The 16,344-nt window shown below is 50.5% G+C and overlaps 1 protein-coding gene across 2 annotated transcripts in view; it reads right to left on the reverse strand.

The window, feature by feature from the left end:
• The window catches only part of CREB3L2 (cAMP responsive element binding protein 3 like 2), a 110,631-nt gene that overhangs the window by 39,694 nt on the left and 54,593 nt on the right, over positions 1 to 16,344 (reverse strand). For both annotated transcript variants that reach the window (XM_028526165.2, XM_036010943.1), the window contains exon 2: positions 6,647 to 6,866. In XM_028526165.2, the coding sequence (XP_028381966.1) occupies positions 6,647 to 6,866 (220 nt within the window). The remainder of the gene's footprint in view (positions 1 to 6,646; positions 6,867 to 16,344) is intronic.

The raw sequence follows: 16,344 nt of genomic DNA on the forward strand, positions 1-16,344 counted from the left end.
GAGATTAACCGCTCTGTTCTGCTTTTAGTGCCTGGGTTCCCCTGCAGGACACAGTGGTGAGAGTCTCAGTTAAACATCTGTGGGACAAACGATTGGTCTCAGAAGACTTATTTAGCATTAAAAATTTTTTTTCTTCACTGAAAGTGATGGTTCTCATGAATTTCCAAGGAAATTTTAATTGCTAGATAGATGCAAAATATTGCTTTCATACACTATTCTAGCACTGCAATGGCTAGGCAAAGTTAAGTCGTTGTTCCACTTTAAAAACAATGATCATTATCCTTTTTAGAAAAAGAAAGTAGCCCTGGCTGGCATGGCTCAGTGGACTGAGTGCTGGCCTGTGAACCAAAGGGTCGCCGGTTCAATTCCCAGTCAGGGCACATGCCTGGGTTGTGGGCCAGGTCCCCTGTAGGGGGCACTCGAGGGGCGGCCACACACAGATGTTTTCTCTCCTTCTCTTCTCCCCTTCCCCTCTCTCTAAAAATAAATAAAATCTTAAAGAAAAAGAAAGTAGAAAGGAATGCCAAAGAGGTGATGGAGAGCCGAAGAGCACACATCACAAGCCCAGAATTGAGACTCGGAGTGGACAACTGTCCCTCTGCTTGGAACTCGGCGACATCAGGGTCTTTCTCCAGCTCGCCCGTGTCAGAGGACCCGGGGACTCTCTGAGGGCAGATGGCCAGCACATCTTTCTTTCCACCCCGGAATCTGCCCCCTCTCACCAAGACGGCTCAGACAGATGCTCCGGCCAGTAGCTCAGACTAGCCTGATGAAGATGCAGCCAGCCATTCCCACCCCTCCTCGACCGTCCCTTGGGCCCCACTTCCCTGGAACATTTCAACACCCAGCGTCTCCCACAGTGCAAACTGGAGCGGCGTCATTATGAGTCATCGCTACCCTTTACTAGCACACTCGGTCGTGTGCTGATTCTGCTCTGAATTTCCTCTCGACATTTCGCAATCCATTGTTTTCTCTGCCGCCGTGCATGGTGTATGCACCTTCCCCATCTCCCCGGTGTTCCCGGAGCCATGCACACCTCCCCTGCCCTGGCAGCGTCAGCCACCAGACGGTCCTTTCTTTCCTCGTCTCCAGACACCTCCATCCCACTTTCCTGAGGCCCCGTTGCCCAACCAGCGATGAGTCACTGCTTTCCGGCAGGCAGTCCCAGGGCCCCCGAGGAGCTACGTCACTTCGGCAGCATCTGCCCGTCTGTAGCTCCTCACAGACGCCTGTTTTCAGTCTCACCTGTGAACACAGCACCATCCTCTTAGTTCGTCCACATGAGCCGGCCTCCCCGGCCGCGCACAGCCCTGGCCAGCGCTCCAGACCCGACTGGCCTAATCAGAGGGAACATCGCTACGATTTACTAGTTCCTGGTCCCACCTCTCTACACCTCAAACAGCCACAGGGACGGGCCCTTATTTCACCCAAAATAAAGTGACCTTAACTTGTGCATGGTAAAAATACCGTGCTGGACCACTTTTCTTATTGGTATATTTCATGCTGAGTCTGTTGACATTTTACCTATTTTCTAACTTTATTCTTGTATCATCTGGGCCCACTCTAGTTCTCTCCAAACAGCCTAAGTGCAGAACTACTAAGCATTTCTTTTTTCCTTAGGAAAAAAGACCGCAATTAAGGACCAGAGCCAATGAGTACCTGGCCTCCCGATTTAATTACAAAGGCACCTGAGCAAGAGGAACGCGGGCAGATACCTTCCATGTGGTGAGATGCGAGACTGATCACTCAAATACAAGCTTTTATTCCTCAGTCAAGGCATTAAAAATAGCCCCAGACATTTGACATTTGACTTGGATGCTTCTGCTTATCTCTTTGTAGCATCCTTTTCTCCAAACAGAGAACCCTGCAGAGCAGCTGGTGAACGAGCAGCCTGAATCCTCGCGAGAAGTGACGGGGCTGAAGGCAGGCTGTCTTTCGGGCAGTGCTGAAGGCTCAGCCCGCATTCCAAGGGCTGGCTCCTGCGGCTGCTGAACCACATGAAGTTCTTCAGCTCGAGTGTTTCAGAAAAGTCTACAAACTTAGCCCTGAAGACAGATGACTCCTATGTAATCTTAGGCCAGTATTTCCCAACCTTTTTCGGGGCGGGGGGGGGGGGGGGAGTCACAGACTCTTTCGAGAACCTAAAAAAAGTTACATGCTCTCAGTAGAAAAGCTGACAAATGTTGTTGATAGCCCAAAATTTAGGGTATAGTTTTAAGGGTCTACAGTCCATCTGAGGTCCATGATGGATAGCAGGAGATGAACATCTACATTTGCCCTATATCCCATTGGCCTGGGGTTCAAAGAGGGAGGGAGAGGAAGGAGAATTAACAGAGAAAGAACAGGGAAGGGAGAAGGGAAAGGAAAAAGGTTTAGAGTGGGAGAGAGAAAGAGAGAGGAGACAGGGGAGGAAGAGGGAGAAAAAGAAAGAGAAAAACCCTAATAAACTTGGACAGAGTCTCTCCAAACTGTTCGTCTCACCACTTTGTTTCAGGCTGAGAAGCAATTACAGAAGAACTGCATTTAACCAAGTAAAGCTGGACCGGATGACCAGGCTCACTGGCTTTCCCAGGTATACGGAAATCCTCACTCACTACCCATCACTAGAAACAAGAGCTCCTGTGTTGCCTAAGCTTCCTTCCCCACTGCAAGAGACGAAGAATATTAACGTTCACGGGAGCACCCGTGTTTCAGTGATGCCTCTGTGCGCGGCGCCTGGAGCACCACCCTCCTCCTCCTCCAGCAGGGAAGTGACCTACTGCGAGAGCACACAGCTCAAGAGGGGCCCTTGGGGACCGACCCTCCCTCAAGAGGGGTGCCAAATCAAATAATTCAGGCGAATCAAATAATTCAGGTCCCAAAATTCCGGCCATCCGCGAAACTCAGAGAAACAAGTGGAGCTGAGACGTAGGCAAAGCTTTCCCGAGCAAGCCCCCCGCCCATTCACGCCCACGGCCCACCTCTAGTTCCACACACCCAGGTGGTCTTGCCCCATGTTCGAGATCCCCTACTAACAAAAGCGCTTTCGCTGGCAGGGAAGGCAGGCTTCACGCAGGGAAACTCTGGTCAGAAACTCCAGCAAATGCATCGGACACGCTGTTCTCTCAGCAAGTTACCCGCCCAGCCTATGGCAGCACCAGATCTAGAAACAGAGCAAAGTGCCCCTTGTTGGAACCAAAGGACATGAACTTTGGCCTCATGAGAAGGGCTTCGTGGGAAAGGTGGACCGATTATCTCTCCTCACACCAGGCTGTTTACATAGGCGGCATCCGTGCATTCTGCTACGTTGCATTTATATTGATTAGAATTTAAAGATAAAGAGATAGTACACTGGAAACGAATATAATACTATATGCCAACTGTAACTGGAATATAAATTTTTTAAAAAATTATATTCTCCAAACCCTTCACTGCAGTAAAGCTTATGATACAGCCACAAAATTAATAATAATAATAATAGTAGTAGTAGTAGTAGTAATAGTGCTACCATGGAAGAGAAAGAGACCCTGACCTTTCAGAAATCTTCTGATTTTCATTCATTTCACGAGGAACCTTTATCATCACCATTGTTTTAACTCCACTTAACGCTTCAAGGCCCACATAAATTCTGCCTCCTGGATGCAACCTTGCCCGTGACCCTTGGTGGGCATGGCCCCCTCTGCCCTCGGCTTGCACAGCTTCTTTCCTCTTGGGACGTTACTCCCATTCTGTCTGATAAAGCATCCAGGCACATGGCGTTTTCACGAGGCTCTGAGCTACACTCAGGCAAGATCTAAGTTTTACTACTGCATCCCACAAATATCCAGGTGGGTGCCTGACACACAGTAGGAGCTCAACAAACACAGAACTGAAGGGAGAAGTTAGTCTCCCTTGGACTGTTTAGGCCATTTCTACTCGGCACTCTCTAGAATGGCGAGGCCGCGGAACGGCTAATGCCACAGGGGCTAAGTATCTGAATTCAGTCTAAGTCTCCTGTGGTTATCACACTCCCACCGCAGGGCCTGGGCACCCGCTGTCTCCTCTACCCGAAAGCCTTTTCTTGAGATAGACATTTGGTTCTTTCCTGCATCTCCTGCTGATCTTTGCTCAAAGGGTACCTTCAAATACAGGCCTTCCCTGCCCTCCTGCTCCAGTGTAGATGGCATCAGGAAGTGGGGCCTACAGGCACTCCTTCGGTCACAAGGGTATGATGAGGGTTATGAGGACAGTAAATGGGACCAGTGCCTTACAAAGAGGCCCCACAGAGCTCCCTAGCTCCTTCTGCCATGTGGGGACAGAATCTGAAGTCCACAACCATCCTCACACCCTGGTCTCAGACTTCTGGCTTCCGGAACAGTAAGAAACAAACTTCTATGGTTGCTAAGGCACCCAGTCCGTGGCATTTTGTTACAGCAGCTCGAACGGATGAAGACAAACCACCCCCTGCCCCCCAACATACCCAGGAGCTCCCCATCCCTTTTTCCAAATTATTTCTCCATGTATCTCTGATCATCATCTAAGATACTGTATGTGCTACTTTAATTTTTCCTTATTTTCTACTCCCCACCTCATACCCCAGAGTGTGAATTTCATGAAGCAGAGATCTTTATAAATGGTATTCACTCCTTTACGCGCTAATGCCTGGAAAAGTCCCTGGCAGTTTCAGATAAATACTCAATAAAAAGCTTTGGAATGAATTTTTTTAAATGAATCATAAAGCATTTCTAAAGCACCAACTTCTACTTGGCACTGATCCGGCATAAGACAACTGCTACCAGCCGGGAAACGCCACCTGGTCCAGCGCACACAACCCAGCACCATCTGCCCCCCGTCAGGGGCAAGCAGCGCAGGCCAGGGCGGAGCAGGCGTCCCCCGACAGGGCAGGACACACGTCAGTCTTCCAACCTGCACCCTGAACAAGTCAAGAACCAGTAGGTGGAGGACGCGTGGCTGCCCTGTGAGGCTCTGACAACACGTGACAAAGGAGGGCAGACGCGGCAGAAGCCACTCTATAGACGTCACTACCAGGAAAAGGGTGGTGGCCAGCTGTGGAGACATCCCCTGGGCATCCTGTGCTTCTGGCGGTCGCCCCCTTGCGTGGTCTCCCTCCACAGCAAATCGGGACCGTCCCATGGAGCCGACAGAGGATTTCCAGGTCAGGAAAGGCATCTCAGCCCCAGCTGTGGCGTCTTGGATCCCTCACTCTACAGAAGGTGGCGGTGATGCTGTGGCGACTCTCACGAAGCCCCTCGGAGAGGGCCATGCGGAGAGGAACCCATCCGCCAGCACCCACGGCCAGTGGTGTGAGTGAGCCGCCTGGGGAGCAACCTTCTAATCCTGGAGAAGTCTTCAGACGACTGTCCCTCAGGCAGCACCTGATTTCGGCCTCATGGGTGGTTCTGAACCAGAACCACCTGCGTGAGCCGCTCCAGAACTCCGGACCCACGGCATCCACGAGAGGCGACAAATGATGGTGCTAGGGTTCAGCCATGAATCCTGGGAGACTTATTATACGGCCGTAGATACCTAATACAAGAGGCGCTGGAAATGACTTCCACAAAGGAGGAGGGGCCTGAAACGGAAGCATTGAAAAAACCGCAAAAATAGCAGGCAAAGCAGAAAGTCAAGCCAGGGGGGAACCCGTGAGCAAAGGCAGGAACCAAGGTCACACAGAGGCCACGCCCACACGGAACTCAGGGTGGGAACTAAAGGACGTTTAGTCCAGCCTTTCGGCGAATGCTCAAGTCCGTCCTCAAAAGAATCAAACTAAGGCAGGGATTGCATGAACTTACTACCTAAGCTAAAACCCAGGAAAAGGCTGGCTTCCTATCCTCCTCCTCCATGTAGTGACACAGATGAGGAGTATTCCGTCGTAGCGAGGACCATGCTCCTGAGTTTGAACTGGGGTCACTCCTAAGAGCGATTTCGTACGAGCTGAGGGAGGAGGCAGAGGGAGAGCAGGAGCAGGGGAGAGAAAGGAGGCCTATGAACTCAGACTAGAAAACACAGTTTTTAAAACGTAGTCAAGGTACTAAAATAGCTGGTTATACTTCTGAGAAAAAAAGCACAGGAAATTAATATTAAAAGGTATAAGACCATTAGAGAGTTTGGACAGTAAGACATATAGCTATTAAAGGCCTATAGGGTCATGGTCAAAATTACACCTTAGCATCGATAAGACCAGGGAAACAAGCGCTTCACCAAATCCCATCCCGATGGCACCGATGATGGACACGGGAGGGGGACCATCGAGAAAGTAAAGAATGGTCACCAAGATCTCCTCCGCGGGGGTCAGCCGAAGCTGCTGGAAGGAGACTCAGAGGGTGCCCAAGAAGCTTCTATGAAGAAGAGTCGTCACAAAAATTCTTTCTTGTAAAAAATGACGTGACCTCTGGACACAACAGACTTACTGGAATTAGCAACCCCGCAGGCCATCCTAATTTGCAAGGGGATGCTTTGCTGTCCGATCCACAGGGTCAAAGAAAGCAAGGACCGACTACCATTCGGTGACAGCAAGTTCCCAGAGGGTACAGTCTGGGGCAGAGAACCGTGTCCTGTGCCTCTCTGCACTTCCCCACAACCCAAGCACACAGCTGGACACCGAGCAAGCATGTGGCTGGAGGGGCACCCCGAGTCCCAGGGGTCACGGCCCCTGCTCCGCGTTTACCGTCATTGAAGCTGTCGCTGCTGGCCACGTGGGTGTACGGTGGTGACTGTGCCCGAGGCTCCTCACACAGGGAGTAGCTGTGCTCGGCCTGGATGAGAGGTGCGGGGGACGTGGGGGACGGCTCCACCTCCATGGCCACACTCTTCTCCGAGAGGAAAGGGTCGTTCAGGAGCTGGCCCAAGACGTTCTGGGAAAACTCGTCCAGAAGTTCTGAGAAGTGCTGCAAGAAACAAAGGAGGGGGAACTCAGTTTCTCTTAACCGCGATCTGCTAGCAACAGGCAAATGCTAAAGCAAATACGCTCCCCAGAGCTTTAAACGAGGTCACTGACACACAGCGTCTGCTTATCCACGGCTGTGCAGCACGCCACCCCGGAGGTCAGTGGCTCAAAGTAACCACGGTTCACTATTTCTCACCCCTGGCGGGAGGGCTGGCTGGATGGCGAGCTGTTTTCTTCTGGGTTCAGCCATACAACCATGGTGGGTGAGAAGGGTGGCTGCAAGCTGGGATGAGCCCAGACAGGGGACACCTGGGCCTTCTGCTCAAAGCATCTTTCTCCAGCTTGGGTTCCTCCTCTGCTGGTGGAAATGCTCCAAGTGGGTGAAGGGCAAAGCTGACAAGCCTTAGAAGTCACCCCTCATCATCGCTCCCCCCACATTCTTTTGGCCAAGGTGAGCGACAGAGGCCAGCCCACATTCAAGGGGTTGGGAAAATAATAGATTCCACCTCTTGATGAGAGAAATGGCACAATCATGTTGCAAAAGAGCGTGGACAGAGCTTAGCATGACTCACTAGGGGCCCTCGCTGTGACTACCTACCACGATCGGCACTGGGGAATATTTTTAAACAGCGGTCCTGTTATTTACACCAAAGGGCCAAGTTCAAAGGCATCAGAGGCAACTCCCCTCTCCTCTCCCCACGACCTGGACTTTGCTCTTCTCCCGTTTCTCCTTAATCTCCTTAAGTTTGTCTCATCCTCCATCTCCAGCACTGCCAGTTCCCTGGCCCGCAGCATTCCATGAAGATGACTCAGGAATAACCTCTACACATAGTCACGGGGACTCCTGCATCCTTTGTCCCACTGTTTCAGCTGAGGCAGCAGCAGGCCCAGCCACTCCCTCTCACTGATAGGAGGCTAGTCACTGCGTGAGGATCTGCAGAGCCTGCAGAGCTGGGTCTTGTAACTTTGGCGCTGTTGTTGACATGTGGACTGGGCAATTCTTTACTATGGGAGTAGGGTTGTCTGGGCCTTATAGGGTATTTAGCAGCCTCCCTGGCCTCCAGCCACCCAACACCAGTAGCATTCCCCTGGCTTTGAGAATGAAAAATGTCTCCAGACACTGCCCAATGTCCTCAAGGGGAAGGAATCACCCTTGGTGTAGAGCCACTGCTGCAGAGTAAATTAAAAATAATAATAATTTAATTCCGTTTAAAAGTACATCCTGACAATAGCTGGAAGAGCCCCTTCTTCGTTCCTAATGCTCCCTAAGTCACAGACCAACGTGTGTCATTCTCACAGATCTGACCTCAGGGATGTTTCTGCTCTAGCAAAGAAGTCACAAAAGCGCGTACAGGAATCGGAGAGCTGATCGCATGGGGTGATGGTAGGGGTGGGCCATAAAGACCACTGCAATCCACACGGACAAGTCCTCTGTGGAACCGAGGTGTGCGTGAAGGTGTGAGAATGAATACAATTGGGGAAGGGAAAGCAGGAGGCGACTCTGAGGCGAGAGCTCCAAGACTGGGGTAGTTGCGGGACAGAACCCCTCCTGTACTCCAGGGGGAAGCAGACAACACCGAGGGGCCCCTGTGGGCTAGGTCCCTCAGGTGGAGTGGGACTGGTGGGTTTCACCAACATCACGGACATGAGAAATGGCCACATCTCATCAGGACAGGAGGCAGAAGAGGCACGGGACTGGCGCGCATCGCAACAGGCTGCAGTCGTCCGTGAGAACAGGAGAGCGTGGCTGGGAAAGAGCTCTCTGCACGCAGACACGCGGAAACGGAAAGGGCCTTGGCCACAGCTCACGCGAGAATCTCAGATGCCCGCTGTCTGCGTCACACAGCCACCAGGGGAGCTTTGTTTTAGTCACTTTATAATAAAATGGCACTGTGAATAATTATGTATTCATTCCTTCGGGAAAACCCTCTTTTCTTCATGTTTGCTGCTGCAACCTTTTCTTCTTCACTCTTTTTTGTTCTTAAAGAAGTAACACGGGAAGGAACTGTTAAAACTCCCATCCAACCTTCTTCTTCCCTCTCAGAGTTAACCACTGCCATCCCAGACTCAGCGTTTATCATCCCATGCACACTCCTGCTACATATGCATGTTTTCCTTGCCCACCTATGAGTTTTTAAAACTGGGAGTGAGCTGTATACCTCACACATCCTTCTGCAACTTCATTCTCTCCAACAAAAGATGTTTAGATCTATCCATGTTTATACACGTAGCTCTAGTTCATTCATTTAAACTTCTGAACTGTACTCTGTTCTACCTACCCATTTCCTCTTGAGGGGTATACAAGGAGTTTATTTTTACGTGTGGTACTGTAATAAATGTTCTCGAACACGAAGGAAACTTACTTTAAAGGACAGATCCAGTGACTTACCTTCAGAGATCTTGACCTAATCAGTGAAAGGCATCTATATTAAAACTACCGCCACCCTGTGATTCTAAAGCTCATTTCAATATTTCAGCCACTGAGGCTCCGCCCCTTCTCCACTCACCACCCCTCTCCCTGCACCACTTTCTGATTCAGTCCCCAGATATTTGCAAAGACTGCAGACAGTCAGCTTTGCCCAAGTCACAGGAAGAGTCACAGGCTTTGCAGCTCCCATGCACTAAACTTTAAACAGACACTGGGGTTACAAAATGATAAATGAGATAGAAGAAGCCGATCCCTTCCTTGAGCTCAGCATTTGGCGGGTGCTTCTCCAGCATTTATGTGCTATGAATCACTGGGGGTGGCTCCCAAGTCTAGGGCGTCTGAGATTCTTCTGCCTTTCTAACCAGCTCCCAGGGCCGCTGCTAGCCACTAGCAAGGAGCAGAACAGCTTCAAGGTTAAGATGCAAACACACGGTAACCTGACGTCAGGGTCTGATTCCCCAAGCAGCTCCCCAAAGTCAAGTTTACGGGTTGGCCGATAGCAAATATCCTGCAAGTGTCTGACAGAGATCCTTTCAAGACCAAAATTAAGGTGACAAAAAGAGAAATAAATAATTCGGAGTCTACATGCAAAACCAAGAGCTGAACTCACAGCCCCTGTATTTCCAAGCAACCCTTCTGCCCCCCGAGCTGCAGTGTCAGCTCTGGGCAGCTGTGTGGGCCCCGCCCAACCTCCGGAGTCCCGTCCCCAGGACAGGCTCTCTCCCAGGGCCCGAGCTTTCTTTCCCATGGAAGTTGCCAGGCTGGGTGGGAGTTTGCTGATGCTGTTTTTTTTCCTCCTGTGCAGCACTAATGAATGTTTTCATGAACATCCCCGGGATAACCAATAATAAACCTTCCCAAACTCTGCCATCCGTCCCCCAAACTCCCCGTACTTTGGATTTTGTAGTAATTACCACGTTGCCACACAACATGGCCCTAAATGATGATCCGTCCTGAGAACTCACAGTTGTTACCAAATGCATTATGATGGCCTCCCCTCCAGAAAAAGAGCCTCCTCAGAAGAAAGGACAGACTGTGCCTAACCACCCCGCACACCTAGGACTTCGCAAAGTGGTGAGCACTCCACAGTTCCCAGGGAGACGCTTGTCATTGAAAAGATATGTCCAGCATGTCCCAACCAGATGCTGTGACTCAGCCCAGTAAACAAGTCCCCAGCTGTGGGCTGCGGGCTTAGCAAACAGGTCAGCACGCCCCTGCTGGCACAGGAACCAGGCCAGAGTCGGCCCATCCCTCACGCCAGCCGGAGTGAGAGGGGAATATGATTGTGGAGCCCCAAACCAGAGAAAGGAGCACAGTGAGCTTCCAAGAGGGGGGCCTTTCTCAGTCCTGCACACACTTCAGCAAAGGACTACTCCTGTGAACCCCAGGGTTATGCAATGCTAGTTGAATTCTTCTAAGCACATGGCCACAATAGCATTTCACCACTCTGACTGATAGTTCAGCCCAGCTTTATGGGTCTACAAAGTACTTTCACAGCTTGCATGTCCATCAACGCTCACAATGCCATTGTCCAAGATCTTAGTTACCTACTACAAAGAGACAGACCTCGAGCCTGGGTCCACTTATTTCGGATTGACTGAACTTCTCCACAGCATTTCCCTAAGGAAGAAGTACCTGAGCCTCACAATCCAGCTACATGGAGAAGTTGTAACAAGCACAAAACACGGTGCTGACACTGGTCACGGATGCCGATGTTGATAGGATCGGGCGCTGGAAGACTGAGCGTTAGAACACGTCAGTGAGCTGGGTGCTTTCCTGTAAGGCCCGCATGTCCCCATGTGTATACGGGGAAGACCGGGTCTCAGAGTAGGTAGGTTCAATTGCCTGGGGTAGAACTGAGATTCTGTCCGGAAACCTAGCCGGTTCCAAAGCCCACGCGCTGTCTACCACAGCACGCTGCCTCCTTTAAGTCAACCTCTAAAGCTGACACGTACTGGAGACTGGAGTTTAAAAAAACAAAAGACAGGCTTACTGACAGCCCTTCCACTCACCCGCCACGAACACACAGCCTCCCACGTGCCAGGCGGAGAAACGTGCCAGGGGGCGTTAGACGGAGAGGCTCCTGGTGTCCCTGCCGTGGGACACCAGCAACAGAGATGAAACGACTCACTTGCCCCTAGTGTATGGTTCTCTGCCAAAGGGTTCAGAGTAGCATCCCAGAATCCCCAGGTTGGAAGAAACCCCCTCAGCCACCTGAGTGAAGACGCTTGGCACCGTCCTTTAAGAATCTGTCAAGGCCCCGTAACACTGAATCGCCTCCCACCTGGCCCCAAGGGTCCTGTCAAGTGTTGTCTCAACTTTATTCTAATACATGACACTTTCATTCCAACCCTAGTGGAATTCCTTATGACACTGTAGCACTATGGCTTTGGAGCCAGACAGCCTTGCAGTTGAATCCCAGGTCTTAGCTGTGCAACCCTGAGCAACAGCCTCCAGTTCTCGCAACTTCTGTTTGCTTTCCCTGTAAAGTGAGGATAATAATAGCTCCAGCTTCCTGCTGTGAGGATTAAATTAAATAATGCGGGTAATGCACCTAGCACTTCACTGGCTCTGTGATTTTTTTTTTAAAGCTCTGGAAAAAAACCAACCCCTATCACAATTAAAACAATACAATGTTGGCTTTTTCTAATTATACACTGGCTTCTCACACTGTTTTTCCTAGAGCATCCTTTCATTTTATTCTCTGCCCATCAGGAAACGAAGACAAAACAAACCTATTTCTTTCCCAGTCATCCTAGACAGAAACGGGTTTGAGCTGATCTTTTCCTCTCCTGACCAACGCCAGCCCTCCAAATAGGTATTACTTAACTTGACGCTTTTACTGTTCTTTGATGTTCCTTTCATGGCCAACTTCAACCATTTGTCCTTAGGCCTCTTAAACTATAACCTGGATGTAAACATTTTACCCACGCCCTCTGACCCTAACACAGGTCAGAGGGCATGTGCACTCACCAACCATCTCCTTCCCATCTGTCATCATTCTACAAGATCCCAGCCCAACTGTAAACAAGCCCGGACTGGAGCCTTGGCCTCCCAACAGTGATAACCGAGTGCTAGCAAATGTTTAAACCTATGCCCCAACCTACAAATCAGATACACTAGTAGGAGAAACTGCTAACCTTACAGGAATTCCTTACTTCATAAAAAAAATTGCCATGGCTCTGAAGCACATTTACTCGTGTGTTTGCAGGTCCTCACAGCTGCCCCAAGAACACAGGTCATGGGGCTGAGGCAGGGGGAATACAGGAGGAGGAAAAGGGATGCATGATTCTTGAGCTCCAACAACCGGCTGCATAAAGTTACAAAGCTCTCGTCCTTGTCCGCTCCCGAGGTTCACTCGTCCAACACAAGTTGCGGCCGCTACTCTGAGCAGGACGCTGTGCTCTGTGAGTCATCTGAAAGGGCCCCCCGGCCCCCGTGGGCCAGCGTGCTCACAGAGCACGTCCAGAGCAGTGCTGCCGTCCCAAAGTGGGCCAGACAGGCGTCTTTGGGGCTGGAGATAACTGAAGGCTGCTGGACCAGAGCAAGGACGGGAGACCAGATTCCAGCCCTGCGCTTAACCCGACTGTCGCTCGACCTCTTCTGGACTCGGTTTCCTGGTCTGTAACACTAACTCCCTCTCTCACTCACTGGGAAGAGGGGGCAGTGATGGTGCATACTTTGGACTCGATCAGTAGCTTCTCACCTTTTTGGGAAGTGTGGACCCCTCTGAGAATCTAATAAAGATATCCCGCTGCCCCCAAAAATGCCCCCAGGCACTACACACAAACATGGGCAGGATTCCAGGTGACTCACCTGCTCCCTGAAGCCTGCGCATGCTCAGGAGAGGATTCCATGGATTCCCCGTTAAATACTCCCTGGAGAGGCCCTGGCTGGTGTGGCTCAGTGAATTGAGCGTGGGCTGCAAGCCAAAGGGTCACCGGTTCGATTCCCTGTCATGGCACATGTCTGGGTTGCAGGCCAGGGCCCCAGTAGTGGCCACGTGAGAGGCAACCACACAGTGATGTTTCTCTCCCTCCCTTCCCCTCTCTCTAAAAATAAATAAATAAAATCTTTAAATAATAATGTTTTTAAAAGTCCCAGGAGAGGTAATAGTAATGACACACAAATGTGTATACGTCATGGATAACAACTAATTCAACCCTATAATTTTCTAAAATGTTGCAAGCAATATAAAATGGAAAACCTTTTCAATTTAGGAAACGGAGGGGAAAAGCCCACTTTCTGCTTCTTGGGGTTTTCAGCGTTGCCCCTGTTACCCTGCCCGGCAGCGGAGTGGGCTGAGCGCAGGAGGTGAGGGGTTCAGAAGGCAGAGCCGGGCAGCTCCCTGCAAGAGTGCGGGCCCCACACCCGCCGGCTCCGCGGTCTGCACCCCACAAAGACCCCATTCTCTCGGCCTACTGCCTGGAAACGGGCTGGTGCTTCCCTCTCCGGCCGGGGAAGTAAGGTTTTTAGTGAGAACTCGCACCTAGGAGCCTTGCGCAAGAGCACAGAAGGCTCCATGAATATAGAAGATACAGTGGGGACAATCTGACCACACCCCCAAAGCCTCAAAGAAATGCAGAGAAATAATTTACAGGGCAGGCCCCAAATTTACTTTAGAAACCAAGGTTTCTCTCCAGCAAAAAACAGCTCGTCTGTGTGGTGCAGAAGGGCGGAGCGTTGAGGACGGAGGTGCGCGGCCTTCAGGGACAGCACACCCTAGACCAGAGGGGTTCCTCCGCCTGGCGTGCCCTGCGCATGTGCCGCGCACGGGTAGCACACGGAAAATGGCCAGACGCCCACCAGGAGGGAAAAAAGGGCTTTGTCAAAACCACAAGGAAGAAAATGGCTCATGAGTCACACCCTATTACAGTAACATTTCAAGGGGACCCACTTTTTTCTGGTACTGCAGTTTAGGTGCATTACATATTTCTCTAAATAAAAAAATGTGGGACGGAGGCTTGGTACTCCTTTATACAATTAGTTTGGAGTGTTTGGGGTTTTGTTTTTGGGTTGTTTTTTTTTTAAAGTGATATTTGCTCTACTGAAATTTCACAAGCAGTGGCAGAATTGTATTTGAAAGAGCCCTATCCCAAAAAATACACACTTTGGTTTGTGGTACCCAGATGTACCTTTCTTTGGTAAAAAAGAAGTATGTGAAATAGATTCATCAAGTTATAAGGGCATTGGGGGGTGCTTATGTAAAGAGCACCCCCACCCTCAGTCATAAATCCATTGGTAGGTGTATTTGTTGTAAAAAGAGTCACCCCTAATTTATTTACATAAATATGACTTTTTACATGATATTTGCTTCAAGGGAGATGCGCCAATACTAATTCCCTAATTTGTCACCATTAAAACAAGTAATGATGCACTTTGTCCAAATGCAATCCGATCCGGAATGGTCTAAGCAGTTCTTCTTAGCTAAACATGTGATGTGAAAAAAAAAAATCCTTCTTTTGTTTTATACAAACGAAAGCAGTTGCAGGAGTAAGGGAGAGACGCCCAGGAAATACTCATTCCCTCAAATCCTTAAAAGAAGACATAAGCTAAGACAGTCATTGTTTGTGCCCTTTGGGGTCCTACCCTGAAATAACTAAAATCTGGTGTTTGGGCATTCCAGAAAAACTTCTGATTATAATAACAGACACCCAGTCGTATAGACTGAGGAAGCTTAAAGAGACCGCTGGAAATTCTCCAGCTCCACCTGGTCATTCTAATGTGGGAAAACCAAGGTCCAGGGTGGTACATGAGATCAAAGAGCTGAAGATTAGCCTCCCCGCACGGTCGATTCTGTAACAAGAGAGATGCTGACTGAGCATAAGTAAGCATCCCCAAACAGAGGACTTCCTCCGTGGAATTCTCTGCAGAGGATGCATGCTTCGCAATACGACAGTCCTTCCTCTGAGTGAAGGCCCCATGCCCCGGATGTGTCAGGTATAAAAAGAAAACTCAAGGAGCCATAAAGTTTTCAGGAGCGGGAAAATGGCACACTCCTCCAAAACCCTTCCTTTACTGATAAGCTAGACTTGCCATCGGAATTGGAGCGTCGCACTGGGGGAAAGGGAGAAAGCTCCCCAGGGGGCCAGGCACCGTCTGCCTTGTCGTGTCAATTCACAGGGACTGACTCACTGCCAGGAGGCACCCTGTCGTCCCGAGATAAGAGCAACGGGGATCCCACGGGTTTTGCTACTGTACGCCCGGGAAGGCTCTGGCTTTAAGCCGCCTGGACTTCTGCTCTGTCGGACCTCACGAGTGCACCTGCTCACAGGAGGCTGGCCTGCTCACACACACCAGAGGATCCCAACCATCTGAAGGAGGGTTTATTCTCAGCACTCAGGGGTCGGAAGACACGAGTTCTGGACCAGCTCCGTGACTATCAGCAGTACCCTTGGGCAGATGGCGCACACCCCAGTCTCCTCCATCCAAACGATCGGCCCTGCAGAGCTGTGGCGAAGACGGAGCGAACGCCTGCAGAGTCTGATCCAGACGGAACACGGTGCTATGGGAAGTGGCAATGGCTGAGAACGTGAAAGCTACTTCACCGTTCTCCACGGAGGGGTTTCTGCCCTCCATCCTGCCCAGCCAGGCAGCGGCGGCAAACCCTGGGAGCATGGCACCCACCAGCTGTCTCCTCCTGCGTGTTCCTTCCTCTTGCAAAACCCAACCAGTGAGGTAGTAAACCCTTTTTTATCTTCAAATGCCACTGGAGTCCAGGAGCTCAGCAGCCTGGTCAGGACGGGACATGGGGAGACAGCGGGGAGAGAAAAACCCCCCAGTTAGCTTCCTGGTAGCCCGCCCTGCCTGCTCCGAGCTGAGCCATGCACTGCAGTCCCATCGCTTGAAACAAGACAGATGGGAAAGGCAAACTTCCTTATTTTTTAAAATATTTTATTTATTTATTTACTTATTTTATTTTTATAGAGGGGAGGTGGGAGAAAGAGAGAGAGAAACATCAATGTGCAGTTGCTGGGCGTCATGGCCTGCAACCCAGGCATGTGCCCTGACTAGGAATCGAACCTGCAACACTTTGGTTCGCATTGCGCTC

This window comes from Phyllostomus discolor, chromosome 10 (assembly GCF_004126475.2).
Source record: "Phyllostomus discolor isolate MPI-MPIP mPhyDis1 chromosome 10, mPhyDis1.pri.v3, whole genome shotgun sequence".
Classification (NCBI taxonomy): domain Eukaryota; kingdom Metazoa; phylum Chordata; class Mammalia; order Chiroptera; family Phyllostomidae; genus Phyllostomus; species Phyllostomus discolor.